Source organism: Pterocles gutturalis, unplaced genomic scaffold, assembly GCF_000699245.1.
Source record: "Pterocles gutturalis isolate BGI_N339 unplaced genomic scaffold, ASM69924v1 scaffold13110, whole genome shotgun sequence".
NCBI lineage: Eukaryota > Metazoa > Chordata > Aves > Pterocliformes > Pteroclidae > Pterocles > Pterocles gutturalis.
The window spans coordinates 27,555-41,001 of record NW_010138408.1 but is presented as its reverse complement, the minus strand read 5'-3'; the positions used below and the strand labels follow the sequence as shown (position 1 = coordinate 41,001).

Sequence of the window (13,447 nt, the reverse complement as noted above, 5' to 3'; positions counted from 1 at the left end):
ATTAATGCCCCTTCCCCCCGGGGGGGGGGGGGGGGCGGGTTGCATCTTTTTTACAAGCCAAATAGATTCTCCAGTGAGGCAGGTGAATGCAGTCACTTCTGTAATCACAGGCACCAGGGACTGCCAGGCATCCCCAGACAGGGTGTCAGCAAATCTCTTGTAAATTCCATCTTAGCCCCTGCAGGTTTGTATTGTTTGTTTCTGGCCCATGACCAGCCTTGTGCAGACTTTGGCTGACCTTTGGCTCACAAAAGTTACTGTAGGATTAATTTTTAAAGCTTCCATGTATACTTAAAATGTTCTGTTAGAGTGGCTGGGGCCCTGGATTAACACCTGCTGGTTCTGCAGGTGAATCCCCTGACAGGAGACTTTGTGGGTTCAGGTTTTCTTTCTGATTTCTTCATGTGAGCAAAGAAGTGTTCTCATTGCCACCACCAGCAGCTCTGGCTGAGCACTGGCAGTGGGTGACTCCTCTGGGCAGAGGCAAGGTGAGTTAGATGTTCCCCCCTGCCTGTGCATGGAAATTTTACCCTGAAGACCACTAAAAGTTCTAGCAAAGAGGAGGATAGGATTGCCCACCTTGGCCTGGCTGTGGGTAGTGCAGGCAAAAAGCCCCAGTAGTGGGATTTGCTGGATACCATTAATAGGCCTGCTGGTCTAGAGCAACATATAGGTACAGGGAAATCAGTATTGCCCTATCTTCTCTGACAGCACGTCTCCCCACTGAGTTAGATACAAGCTACCCTGCCTTCAATACCCAAATTATAGGATGAGACAGAAAAAACATTAATACCTCTGAAGTATTGCTTGAAAATAAAAGTGAGGAAAAAAGAGAAGTTTGGTTTTTTTTTTTTTTTTTTAATTCATTTTAGGTCTGCAGGTTGTACAAGGCTGATGCTGATTGAAGTACTCCTGGAAAATTATTCCTGACAGAAAGAGATACCTGTGTGCTGGAGGCGTCATCCTCCCTTTCTCAGAAAATAGGGAATAAGATCTATACAGTCAGCTGTTAGATAGCATGGTGTCAAGTGATACAAAAGCACCGATTACAGACATGGAGCTGGACTGGGATTTCCAAAACTGCTTAGCTTCTGGCCTAATTCTTTTCCCAGTCACTGACTGCAGTGGGAAATGATTATTCTGGTCACTGCTTTTGAAAGCTAAGCACAACTTTTTCCATTCTGATAAGGCAGTTGGTTAAATCCAGGCACTAGGGAGCTGTGTAATAAAAGCAGTGACTTTGTTCTACCTGCCCAGCAGTTGTGTAGCCTGTACGCTTAGTGGTGTGAAGAGCAGTTTTTGGGAGGAACAATAGGTTGGCTATTGAGCTACTATGAGGAAACCTCCCTAAATAAGATTTATGTTCAGTTTTCTCTCAGTGCAACTTCTGACAAGGAAGGGATGGAAAAGTGTCATTACAGAGAGGAAGACTATTATGGCTAAAAATTAAGATATATTAAAGTGCTAATAAAGCATACAGATGGCACTTAAAGCCTTTTACTTTAATTAGGAAACCGATATGCCCCGACTTGTCCCAGAAGAAAGTTTAATTCGGGTCCTGAATTTGGCAAAGAACCCTGTTCAAGTGACAATCCAAGACCGGGACCTATTTCAGCAGCCTGTGGAGCCTTTTCAGGTAAGCATATATGTGGGGCTGGAAGGCCTGGCTTGCGTCCCATTGAAGAAAGGGTGGGCTTTTTTTCAGGCACTTTCTAATAAAGTCCACAGATACTAGAGCTTGTTCTCCTCCTCTCCTTAGCAGTGCATCGAAATAGCTTTAAAAACAGAGTATATTATCTCCGTTGATGAGACAGAAATTGAAATGTTTGGAGACATGGCACAGGAGGAAATGGCTAACTACATTAATCTGTAATTAGGAATAAACGATAACTATCCTGAGATGAGCACGTAGAAGACGTTCAGTTCACCTCTCAGTGCTCAGACCAGGTATTGCTGCTGGGATCTGGGTGCCATCTGAAAAGTATTTACCTGCAAAGGAGGAAGAAACCAGGAAGGCAGTTAACTGGGCATGGGCACTGGGTAGTTTCCTATTTCAGCTTCCAGATTACTTTCCAGGTCAGGCTGGTTTGGGACTCAGCCCAGCAGTCCATTGGCGACCAGCTGCCTGGCATGTTTTAGACGTGGTCCCATCGGGGCAGAACAGGGCCCGAGAAAGGGTAACTGTGTGGGCAGAAAGTGCATCCTGGCCTTTGGGTTGCATCTGGCAAGGGAAGGTACTCCATGCTCTGGCTTGACCTGCCCAAAGCCTGTAGGTCAGCACAGGTCCTTTGCTGTAGAAGGCAGCTCTGACTGTTAACCTCTCTTTACAGGCTCCCATGAAGAGAGGTTAGGGTTGCACTTGGTGGGAAGAGCCCAATTCTTTTTTGTAACCAAGTTTGTTTTTTTCCACAGAACCCAGCTGAGTACTCAAAATTAATACTGGATGGAGAGCAACAGAGCCTTCGCTTCACCCTGCAACATCAAGGATTGTCTCATGCTTTTAACTACACCGTGAAGGAAAAATCAGTATACAGCTTAATTGTTTTTGAGGCAGAAGGAAGCCTATCAAGCCACCTAGTGAGTGTGGGAGTGAAGTGTAAATACAGTATTAATTCAATGGCTGTGATGATGCAATGGGGTAATGGGCTCATTAATTCATTTGCTCAGTTGTGATGTCTGTCTGATTGCTCTAAACCTGACTTCTTAGCTAGCGGCGCTGGATCTGTACGCATTTCTGCTGGTTGATTAATAGAGGCGTTATGGCATCTGAGAGTTGCTGGGCACAGTTTGATCCAGTGAATGCTGCAGTGGGAGAGCAGAGTCATGCCTGCTAGGCAGTGGAGCTTGAGAAAGCTGAGGAAACAGAGAGACAGAGATTTTCCCCTGAAGATGGTTCTATAAAGCAAAGATGTTAAAGAGGCTCTAGGGCTGGGCATGGAATAAAAGCATCAGAGGAATGTTTCCGGGTTTAGTTATTGCAAGTGTTTAGTGAAAATACACAGAAGGCCCATTTGTTTTGCTGAACAGAATAAATGATTAAGCTCATTTCAGGCTCTGCAGCAGAGCTGGCTGCATTTGGACTTTTGTGTATTGCTGCAACAATCAGAGAGGCATACAGGATGTATAGGGCCGGATTCTGATACCTTTTACTTACAGCTGTATCCCAAGAAGCTCTCTTGAAATGTATGGTGTTATTGCACATTGTGGCAGGTGTGTATGTCTGTAAATGTCATCAGAATCTGTCCTCGTGCTAAAATAACAATTCTCTTTGCAGTTCCTCAGCCTCCTACCTTGCAGGGTTACCATACTGAGCATTCAATATTGTACAGTAGAACTCATGTAACTGTTTTAAAAATGAAGAGTTTTAAGAATTTGTTTTTTCCTGACATAAGGTTTTTTTTTCTGCTTTATGGTTTAGAGCCTGGGGCTCATTATCACACAATATTGTTAAGTTTCCCTGTGACCCTCATGACTGTGTGCTGTTACCTTAAGAAATGGGTACTCGTACAGTGATTTTCATACAGTCCTTAAGAAGAGAAACCCTGTGACAGGGTGGAGCAAAGTAATCTCTGAGCTTCAGTACATCTCTATGCTGCCCTAGCTATCTCGACTGTTTAAATTAATGCCTGGTACAGGCAGGTTCCCATGCACTGGGGAACAGCAGTGCTGTTGGGTGATGCTGTGGACCTGTCATTCTCAGCTGTAGATAAGGGAGGTGTGGAAGATGGTGTGGTAAATGATGCTGAATTTTCCAGCACTGCAACACAAGGAAGGCAATGCCAGTGTCACTGCTGTGTCGCTGGGCTTGCCCTGGAGTAGCCATAGCCCACGCCAGCCTCCCTCACTGCTGGGTTTGGCCCCCTCACTGAGTTGGGGGTGTTTTCCTGGAAGAAGCCAATCTGAAATTGGTTTCTTCTCCTTTGTGGGCTGTTGAGGGGGTAGGAAATGAATTTGGGAGCTCTGGGAATCATCGATGAAAGCAAGTAATAATTTGGCTGCCCTGACTGCAATAAACTAGAGTGTTAATCCCCATGTGTATCCCATGGAAAAAAAAAAAAAAGATGTTGTTGTTTATTATTTATTGCTCTGACATTTATTATTCACTGTGGCTATTTATTATTTAGGGGATACATTATTTGTGGATCAGCATATCACAATGAAGTACAATTGACATTTTATACTGAAATTCTGGATTCTTGGTCTCAGAAGCTTAGGGTTTAACACCAGGAAGAAAGTACAGAGAAAGGGCTAGAAAATTTTGAGAGAAAGCTAGTTTCTGAAGATAGATTCAGTCCTTTTTGGCTTGCCTGGGTTCTGTCTGTGGGCAGCACAAATTGAAATTGCCCTGCCAGCTTAAGTGGATGTGGCACAATTGTGGATTTCTACCAGCCAAGAACCTTGCTCTGTATTCTTTTTGTGTGACATGCAATCTTACCCTGTTATGCAGGAGATGAGGAAAAAAAGGTATGATCTCATCTTAAGCCCTTGGTGGACCTGAAATTTTGCCATTGGCTTCATTGTACCAGGAATTCACTTCTGTGGCCTGATGTAAAGCTTATGTGAGAGTCCAGACCATTTCCATGAGCTTTGCAACACATGTGTAACTCCATAGACACTAGTATTTTCTGCTACACATTGTTTATAAGGAAGAATTAATAAATCTGTTTTTCTTTTTTTCTTCCCCTCTTTAGATTACAGACTTGGAAGCAAAGCCAGAAAATGGTTTGGCAGCTGTCAGGTAGGAATGGCTTTTTTTGATGATTTGGAGGTGGTGGGGTGAGGGAAACTACTTTTGTCTAAGGCAAACTGTATGTAACATAACCCAGATGTTCTCCAGTTGGAATCCAGTCCACCAGTTGGAATCTAGTCCACACTTGTCATGCAAGACTCAGGTGTCAGCTATGGAGGCTTGACAGCGTGTCACTTCCCACACTTGCCATGCAGAGCTGAGTAGCATTGCTGCTTACTGCCTAGGATAGTCTGGGCTGAGATGGCAACATAAAATATCTCCCCACTTGGAAGAGTGGTAAATTCATCTCACTGTGTACCACCTCTTTGGGAAAGAAAGGGAAGAAGCAACCTGGAAAGGAGCCGTTGCCATTTGTCCTGTGCGAACTGGACAAGTTGCCCAGCCTCATGCACAAATGCCTGCTAAATTGGATACAGCACCAATTTTACATCCTTGTAAGCAATTCAGCTCGGCATTGGGCTTTGCTTAAGCAGCTAGGCTACTTTCCAAATGTGAGCTAGTCCATGAACAGTCCTGTGCTGGTCTGTGCCGAGGTGCCATCTCACCCACCTCAGTTACCTCCAGCACCACATTACCACGCTTATGCAAAGCTGCTGAGATGCAGAAGAAGCAGATTTGAAAAAAAAAAGAGGGGATTCCAGCTGGACTTTCTGGAGGATTTGGGTAAGCTGAAATTTAAAACAAAAAAACCCACCAAAACCCAAACAAATAAAGAACCCCCAAAAAACTTTAGATAGTATAAAACAATGACCAGCTCCCTTATCTGAAAGCCTGTGTTGACAGTAGCAGTAGAGCAGTATCTCTTCATAGGCCTGTGTTTGTGAAGTCTTCTACTGACTAAACACCACCTTGAAGACTTGATTAGTACCTGCAGTCAGGAATGTTTTAGATGTTCCTTTGGATGTTTTTGACAGAATCCCAAAACTTTCCCTTCAAAATTTGTGTCATTAGGCAAAAACTCTTTTTCCACTAAAAAGTTACTTTTGTTAAGCACTTGACTATCTTCACGGATTCCACCCCCATTTTAGGAACTGAAACACAAAATATTTTAAAACATAGTCAGATCAAATGAAAAGAGTTTAGTTTTCATAATAATTTTTGAGTTGTCAAAAGGAAACTGTCTTTTGTGTATGAAAAAGCATATGAACACTGGATGAAAAAGACCTCAAACCTGAACATTTCCGTGAAAGTTTTGGTTCTGACCAATATATCTTATTTTGCTGGAAAACCCTTTCCCCGCTGGTAGAAACTCCTTGGAAAATATGCCAGCATTGTGCACATGCTCATCAGGACACCCAACTTTATAGTTTCCTGGGGTGGACTGGGGCTCTGTCCTCTTGAACAGCCATGAAACAATCTTTGAAGGTCTCTGGGAAGAGATTGCCTGGAAGTCCTAACCCACAAAAAGTGAGGATCACTTTTCACAGGAGAGAGAGTAAGAGGGTAAAATTACACAGCAGGGAAAACTAATCTTACATTGAAAAACTCTGCAATGAATCAGGCAAATATTTTGGTAGCTTGCAGGAGAGGCTGTCATAACCTTATGGAGTTACAGAATGCTTTGGGAAAGAGAGTGCACTTCTTCTAAAGTGTTTGATACTATGCTTCTCCTGCCCTGTCTGACAACCCAATGAAATTTGCTTTCTTTGCAGATTCATTAATGGTTTGAGCCAAGATGTCAACCTCACCATTGACAGCAAATGGTTCATTGCTGTTCATAAAAACTACAGCGCTTCTGAGTATTCACTGTTAGAGAGGGAGAAGTAAGTTTCCCTTGCTGTGCTGAAGGTCCTTGCTGAGGCATTTCCTTGAACACAATGGGGCTTTTCTTGGTTGAACAGCAAAACCTTCATTGCTATTGTTTTGGCATTTGGTTGTGGGGGCAGATGTTTGTAAAACAGCAGAATTATCAGCTCTGCACAGAGCAGGTGCTCTGAGCCACTCGTATGTGTATAACAGCACCATGCGTTTAGTCTGCAAAGTGTCCAAGCCAAAAGACAGCAAATCAGTATCTCTGTGTGTAATATGCAGTTGAATAGATTCAGCCTCCAAACAGTGTCTGGGATAGCTCCCTTCCCATGGCTTTTATTGCTTTGGTAAGATAAAATCGGCAGAGACAAAGCTTGGAAATTTTATTCCCATTACATGTGTATAATGACATCCTAATTTAGGCCATAATCTGAGTTTTCTCAGAGTCGGGTCATGGGAATTTTGGAAATCCAAAAAGCCATTTGAAGAAGTCCACGTAAAGCACTTACCTTTCTCTGAGCTTTTATTCACATTATGTGGGGGCCTGGAGGGAAGAGACTGGCCATTCCTGTGCATCTGTCAGCAGAGTAAGGTGGGACGTGGTGAAGTCCTCTCTGCCATTTGGTGCCTGCTCTATTTTTATATTCTCTCAGGTGCAAGTTCTTAGTGTGAGGGTGCACTCAGGGAAAGGCCAATTCGTATTCCATGCTACAAAGCATTGGTATGTAGGCTGGTAACATCAAGTAACATTACATGGCTTTGCAGGCTGGGCTTGTTAGGGGCTCCATATGGCCTTGGTTTGGCAGCATTGGAGTTGGCTCTTGTAGGGTATTTCTGACATTTGCAATGTTTCAAACCAAGCTTCATGGCTTTTCTCTGCATCAGCTCCATCTCAAATATTTATTGCTACAATTTAGTAGGATGCAGCAGCCATTGTGACGATGCTGCTGAGCCTGTGTGCCATCTCACACATCCAAAATCAGAAGAACAAACATGAAGGCTAATTTGGTTTGTTGAAAGGAAACAAAATGGCTTGTGGGTGCATACCTCTGATTTCCTGAAAGCTGCGTGAGCCTGGCTAACTTGTCTGGCCCACAGTTCCTGGCGGGGAGGATAAAAGCTTGGAAGGAAAATAAACCTGAGAGGAAAGAAAAAAAAAATCAGTGCTAGGAAGAAGCAGAAACCATTTAAAAATGTTAGCAATAGCCCAGGTCATCAGGTGAACTCCAGTCAGTGCCCAAGTGTTTCTGGAAGGAAAAGATGGCAAGAACGCTAGTGATAGTCTGACATAAACATGACTGCAGCTTTACATCATACATCCTTCCTACTCCATTGTAGGAGTATGCTTGAAAGCTCTGCTCTGTGCTCTTTGTCTGTGGGACTAACTGGGAAATACTGTACTTCATCATTGTGTCTAGATATAACAATGGAAAATGCATAACTGAAATGGGAGAATTCACCCTGGAGCTAGGGCTGCTCGACTTCGGCGCGTCATACACCATTGTGATAACTAACGTAAGTGTCTCTGTGACGGTAACAAGCTCCTTCTGTTCTAGTCTCTGGCAGTGCTCTACTTGTCATGTTTGTGACTCTCACTTGCTTTCTCCACCCTGTGAGTCCTGGGCAGTAGCCATCTGAAGGCAGTCCATTATACATGGGCCAGTAAAAGGTTTTGGCACCTACATAAATGAGGTGGGTGGGTACTTATTCCACCTTACACTATGATCTTATCAGATCTCCTGAGTTAAACAAGGAATAAGGTATTTTCCTTGATGGAAATGCTCCATGGAAAATCATGTGATCTGTGGTTTATGCTGGTCTCATGCCATTCTTTTTCAGTTAGCATTGACCCAGCACATTGCAAAGAGCTATCACAGTCTGCCAAGAGCTGACTCTGGTTGTGGTCTTTAAAATACTGCACCTGGTGGCACCTCACACCTGAAACACTCTCCAGAAACAGTCTGCTGTGTCCTCACATTTAGCTTACAGATCTAAAGGCTGATCTTCCAAGACTTATGGATTCTGCATGGGGGGAAGAGGGCCAAAGTGTCAAGGGAAGAGGTTGGTGAGATTGTGCATCTGTTTTTCCTCCTCTCACTGTCTGTACAGCTCATTTGGAGCCTAGTGTAAAGTCAAGGCATGGTTTTCTGAACAACCTAGCCCTGATGGGGTGTGAGCACTGCTGAGAGGCTGGATTCCTTTTTCTGCCTGCCAGCCTCTTAGGCACGCTGCTCCAACCCTGGTCCAGCTGGCAGGAGCCACGGACATGAACGTGATCAGCTTAGTTCCCATTTTAACCTTTCCACTACACAGGCACACAGACAAACCAGGTCTGACAGGACACACTGCTAAGCTGCCCTCTGGGACTTTGACTACTGTGTTGTGATGAGCAGAGCAAAGTGCTGTCAGCTACTCCCTGGCAGGAACATCTCCCTGTTGGGCAATTAATGGGAGCTGTCCATGTCTGCACAGACCAAAATATGTAGGGGGAAAAATATAGCTGCAAAGCACCTGGCATTTTTTTTTTAAACTCCAGTAGCTGGAGGAAGATACACAGTCCTGGAGGGAACAGGCAGATGTTGCCATCTGTGAGTGCCAGGATTTATGTACATAAAACATACACACATTTGAAGTGACATTGGCCAGACCCTTCTTCTGTGGCTGCAAGCCTCTTTTGGCAGATGGGAAACGGAGTAGAGAAGTTGCATGAAGATTATTACACTAAGGATATTTCCCCAGAGCTCTGGTAATGCAACTGAATCAGGGCCAGTTGAAGCAGATGTGTCCCATGTCACTGAGGGCAAGGATTCCACTTTGTGGTCCCATCTCCAAAAGTCCCCGTTGTAGCCACAGCTTCTCAGGGGTGGCTCTGTGCCTCAGCCCCTCAGCCCTTCTGGACCCTGTGCTAGTCCTTTAGTCTTTTTGACCCTCTTTTTCCATGTCTCTTGCTGTGGTTTCCTCTGTAGGGAGCTAGTTTGCTCCAGGCCAAGATAATTTTTAATTATTGCAGTGATTTGTACGGAGCCCTGCTCGTCTGCCAGGAATGCTATATAGGAGAACCAAGAATGTGATATATTAATCTGCTAATGTGGCTGAACTGTGATACTTAAATCATGGGAATGCTGCCTTCTACCCAGCCTTCCTCAGTGTGCAGTTATAGTATGGTGCCTGTGACATTTCTTTATGGGCTACAGAGCAATGCACAGCTCTCCTCTCACCCCTTTTAGCATGCTGAAGTACAGTCTCTTGATTTGCCTCCTTGCATGGTGATTAAGTACATCTTGTAAACATCCCTCGTATTTTCCCAAGTACTCTTCTAAAACACAGGCTTTTCTGGCTAAAGTAATTTCAGCCTAGTGTTTTCCTGGCTACTAGTCAAATATCTTTCTGCCTCTGAGCCTCTCTCTGTGATACTACAGAGGCAGTATCACTTACATGTGGGAAAGCAAACAAAAAGAATTAGGAATGCAGCTACCGTAACTATCTGAATAAATCTGATACAGGGCAGTCTCTGCTACTGTTGGTACTCCTGAACTGTATTTGCTTGGGTGTCACTGTTATTGTAGGGGAGTTGTACAGTGCTGATGAAAGGGGAGCAGTGACCACATGGATTCAATGAACATTTATCATTTTGTCCTCTTCTGGCCTTAGGGACAGCAGCAGGTCACAGGCTATGCACAAGTACCACACAGGCTTTTCCTAGCCCCTCTACAGAAGGCAACTTGTTCAGTTGCAATAACTCATGCAACTCTGGTAGCATGTGAATGAGCTGGGATGCTTCCATGCTGTCACCTTTGCACTGTGCAATAGGAGTCAGCCCATTCCCAACGGGCTTGGAAATGGCAGGGGTCAGACCCAGAGTTTTGCTTCCAGGGCAGAGCTTTGCTTCCACCTTTACTTAAAACTTCATTTTGGTAAATTTGCTGTTGGACACCAGGCTAAGAAGGATTTGATTTTTGAGCAGCTAATTAACATACCTTTATTTTTCTGCTAGGTTTCTGGAGGTGCTGTTAAGACATGGAAGTCAGAAGACATCAAAGCCAACAATGTCCACATGGCTTGGCAGTTACCACAATACCTACTAATATCTGCTGGGGAGGTGATGTTCTCCATTACAGGTCTGGCCTTCTCCTATTCTCAGGTACTCCACTTAAAGATGAGGGGCTTAGAATTAGATTTCAGGATCTATTCTTGTATCTGCCCTTGACTTGTAATATGTCCTTTGGCATGATGCTTACTGACAATATTATCTGTACTTCAGCTAAAAGTGGGATTATAACACCACTTGCTGGGTGCCCGCAAGCTAAATTAATTCATACTCTAAAGATACCTGTTCTCAATAATACTCAGGAAACTCATTTCCTGGTAAAGCTGAGAACATAGAACAGAATTGGGTAGAGGTGTATTTTAATGTGAAATCTCTGAATACTGTAATATCAGGGTTTTTTTTTTCCAGTTAAATATTTTGTGGTATATATTTTCTAGTGAAAAAAAAGGCAAAAGTATCTCAAGGACTACAGAGTGGTATGGGGGCTTGGAACCTGCTTTAAGCTGAGAGATTGAAGGGGTCTAAGCCTACCCAAGTCTGTAGCAAGGGAGCAAAGGGTAATGAGTGTGTAAGGGATGATTTGATTGTAGTTTACTGTGTTGTCTGGGGAGAAGATTTATGAGAAGAGAGGACTGAGACAATCAAAATCCTGAAGCTACTCACATTTATCCTTGGAGTAAGGTACAGATGTTTATTAATGAAGGCAATTAATACAGTGGGACAGTCTGTCATGGGATGTGGAAAATTTGTCATCAGAAGGAAGCTTAACAACAAGATCCAGTCTCTTTTCCAAAGGTATACAGCCACATGGCACCAGACTCCAAGCTGCAGGGCTTGTGTGGCATCCTGGGCTTCCTGATCTTATGATTTCACATGATGCAGTTGGGGATGATCAGGATTCAGCTCTGCAACAACAGTATCTCCTCCTTCTTCATGTGTCCTCCTGGAGGACATGTTTCAAAAGATCCTTGTATACAGCTGTTGAGATTAACCAGAGATTAACCACTCTTCACAGAGGAAATTCCACCGTCTCCTCCTAGGCTGAGCCCAGGAACACCTACACCAGACAGGACATCAAAAGGGTGAACCAGGGCAGAAGGGTACAGTGTGATACTCACTGATCAGGCCCTTCTCCTCTTTTCAGTCTCCAGCCAGCATGAAGTCGGTGCTGCAGGCAGCCTGGCTGCTCACGGTGGCCGTTGGGAATACCCTTGTGCTCGTTGTTGCCCAGGCTGCACCAATGGCACAGGTATGGTTTGGCTCTTAAAGCAGAGGTAATGCTTTAAAATGGGCCCTGGATGGTGTGTCCTGGAGGTTCAGCTTCTCTGCACAGCCCCAGGCTCCTGCAACGGACCGATTGCAGCCTGCATCGAGTTGCCTCCCAGCCAGGGCTCTGCTTTGCCCTGGGAAGTGATGCAGTCTGGAGCCATGGCTTTCCCTAAGCCTCCCAGTGGCAGTAAATAATACTGTGGCCTGCACTGTAATAATGTTTCTGGAGCTCAGCTCTAGGCAAGCAGGCTGTATTTGGGCCTGGAGCCTGGTCACGATGCCAGCCACACATGGCAGTTGCTTGCCAAAAGCAGCTTGCCTCCATCTAGCCAGCCCGGTGGGCAGGCAGCCTCCTCAAGTGTCTAGCTTGGGACTCCTTCAGGACCTTATGCCGGTGGCACCCCTGAGATATCGGGCTTGCATGGGAGGTTGTGGTATGGAGCTTGTTTAATTCGGGCTATCAGGCTTCTGGGTGATGGCATTAAGGTGTGAACTGGGGCTTGTTTCTGGCTAACATGGAACTGCCTCTCCCAAAGGCATCTTGTGGGCAAAAAACCCAGGCAGGTATGTTCTAGTCAAGACAGATTTGTAAGAAAAAACTTAATGAAACTAGCCCGATTTAACTGGTTTGTTTTAAGGTATATCACGTATTCATAATTACATTACATGTAAATAGGTTTACCAGAAAACAGGATGAGAAAGTTTCTATCTTGTGAGCAATCTGGGAAGCTGAAAAGTAATTTTCACCAAGCTCTTTAAAAAGCACTTGGAAGTACAGAGAAATCCTCTGGACTGAGAGCCTGGAGTCTCCTGACCTGTTGTTCTTTTGTCTTTCCTAGTGGGCTGAATTTGTCTTGTTCACTGTTCTCCTCTTTGCTGTGTGCATTATTTTCTCCATCATGGGATATTTCTATGTGAGTGTGGATCCAGAGGACCTAGAAGAAAAGGAAGAGAAGAGAGAGTCTCCAAGCGGAGGAAACATGATTAGTCTTGTTACTCAGAAAACAAAGCTCTAACACATAATGGGATGGGATTTTTTTTTTTTAACTCATTAGATGGGAGGGTAAAAGAAGGGTGGGGACAATGTTATTTTATTTTATAGCATTGCAATCTTTATTACTCAAAATGTAGCCACCTTCTAAACGGGACCAAATAGCCCTCTGTAAAAACAATGGGGGTCCTGAAATCAGGGCAAAACTCCCTGGGAAAGCTGTTCTAGTATTAAAAGCCCTTATAAGTAAATACAGTGTAATTTAAAACCTGCCCATCTTTTTAACCATGGAATGCTTTTCTATGATTTTATTTTAAACATATATTTAGGGCAGCAGGGAAGAAGGGTGAAAAGAATACCATATGACAGCAAAATTTGGAGAGGTTGGGAGAAAAGAATGAAAACCCAGTATAAGAATTAGAGAAGAATAGATGTCAACAAAAGAGTTTTTAATGCTGTCATCAAGGACTGGAAGTGTTACACACAATCCCAAAGGATTTCATCATGTAACTCTCCTTATGAGTATTTCACCCTGTTATTGCATGTAATGAATGGTCCTGATTTATGACTTTCGCCTCTGGGCTCAGAAGTAATAACAGGGAATTAAATTCTGCAGGCTAAAATATTCCCAAAACACTAC

The 13,447-nt window shown here is 44.0% G+C and overlaps 1 protein-coding gene across 1 annotated transcript in view; it reads left to right on the top strand.

Annotated features, from left to right (window-relative positions):
• SLC15A2 (solute carrier family 15 (oligopeptide transporter), member 2) overlaps positions 1-12,832 on the top strand; it is a 38,790-nt gene extending 25,958 nt beyond the window's left edge. Inside the window, exons 15-22 of the mRNA XM_010082999.1 lie at positions 1,511-1,636; positions 2,413-2,577; positions 4,692-4,738; positions 6,403-6,513; positions 7,918-8,014; positions 10,494-10,640; positions 11,692-11,796; positions 12,656-12,832. Of these exons, the coding sequence (XP_010081301.1) occupies positions 1,511-1,636; positions 2,413-2,577; positions 4,692-4,738; positions 6,403-6,513; positions 7,918-8,014; positions 10,494-10,640; positions 11,692-11,796; positions 12,656-12,832 (975 nt within the window). The remainder of the gene's footprint in view (positions 1-1,510; positions 1,637-2,412; positions 2,578-4,691; positions 4,739-6,402; positions 6,514-7,917; positions 8,015-10,493; positions 10,641-11,691; positions 11,797-12,655) is intronic.
• Positions 12,833-13,447: the final 615 nt, after the last annotated feature.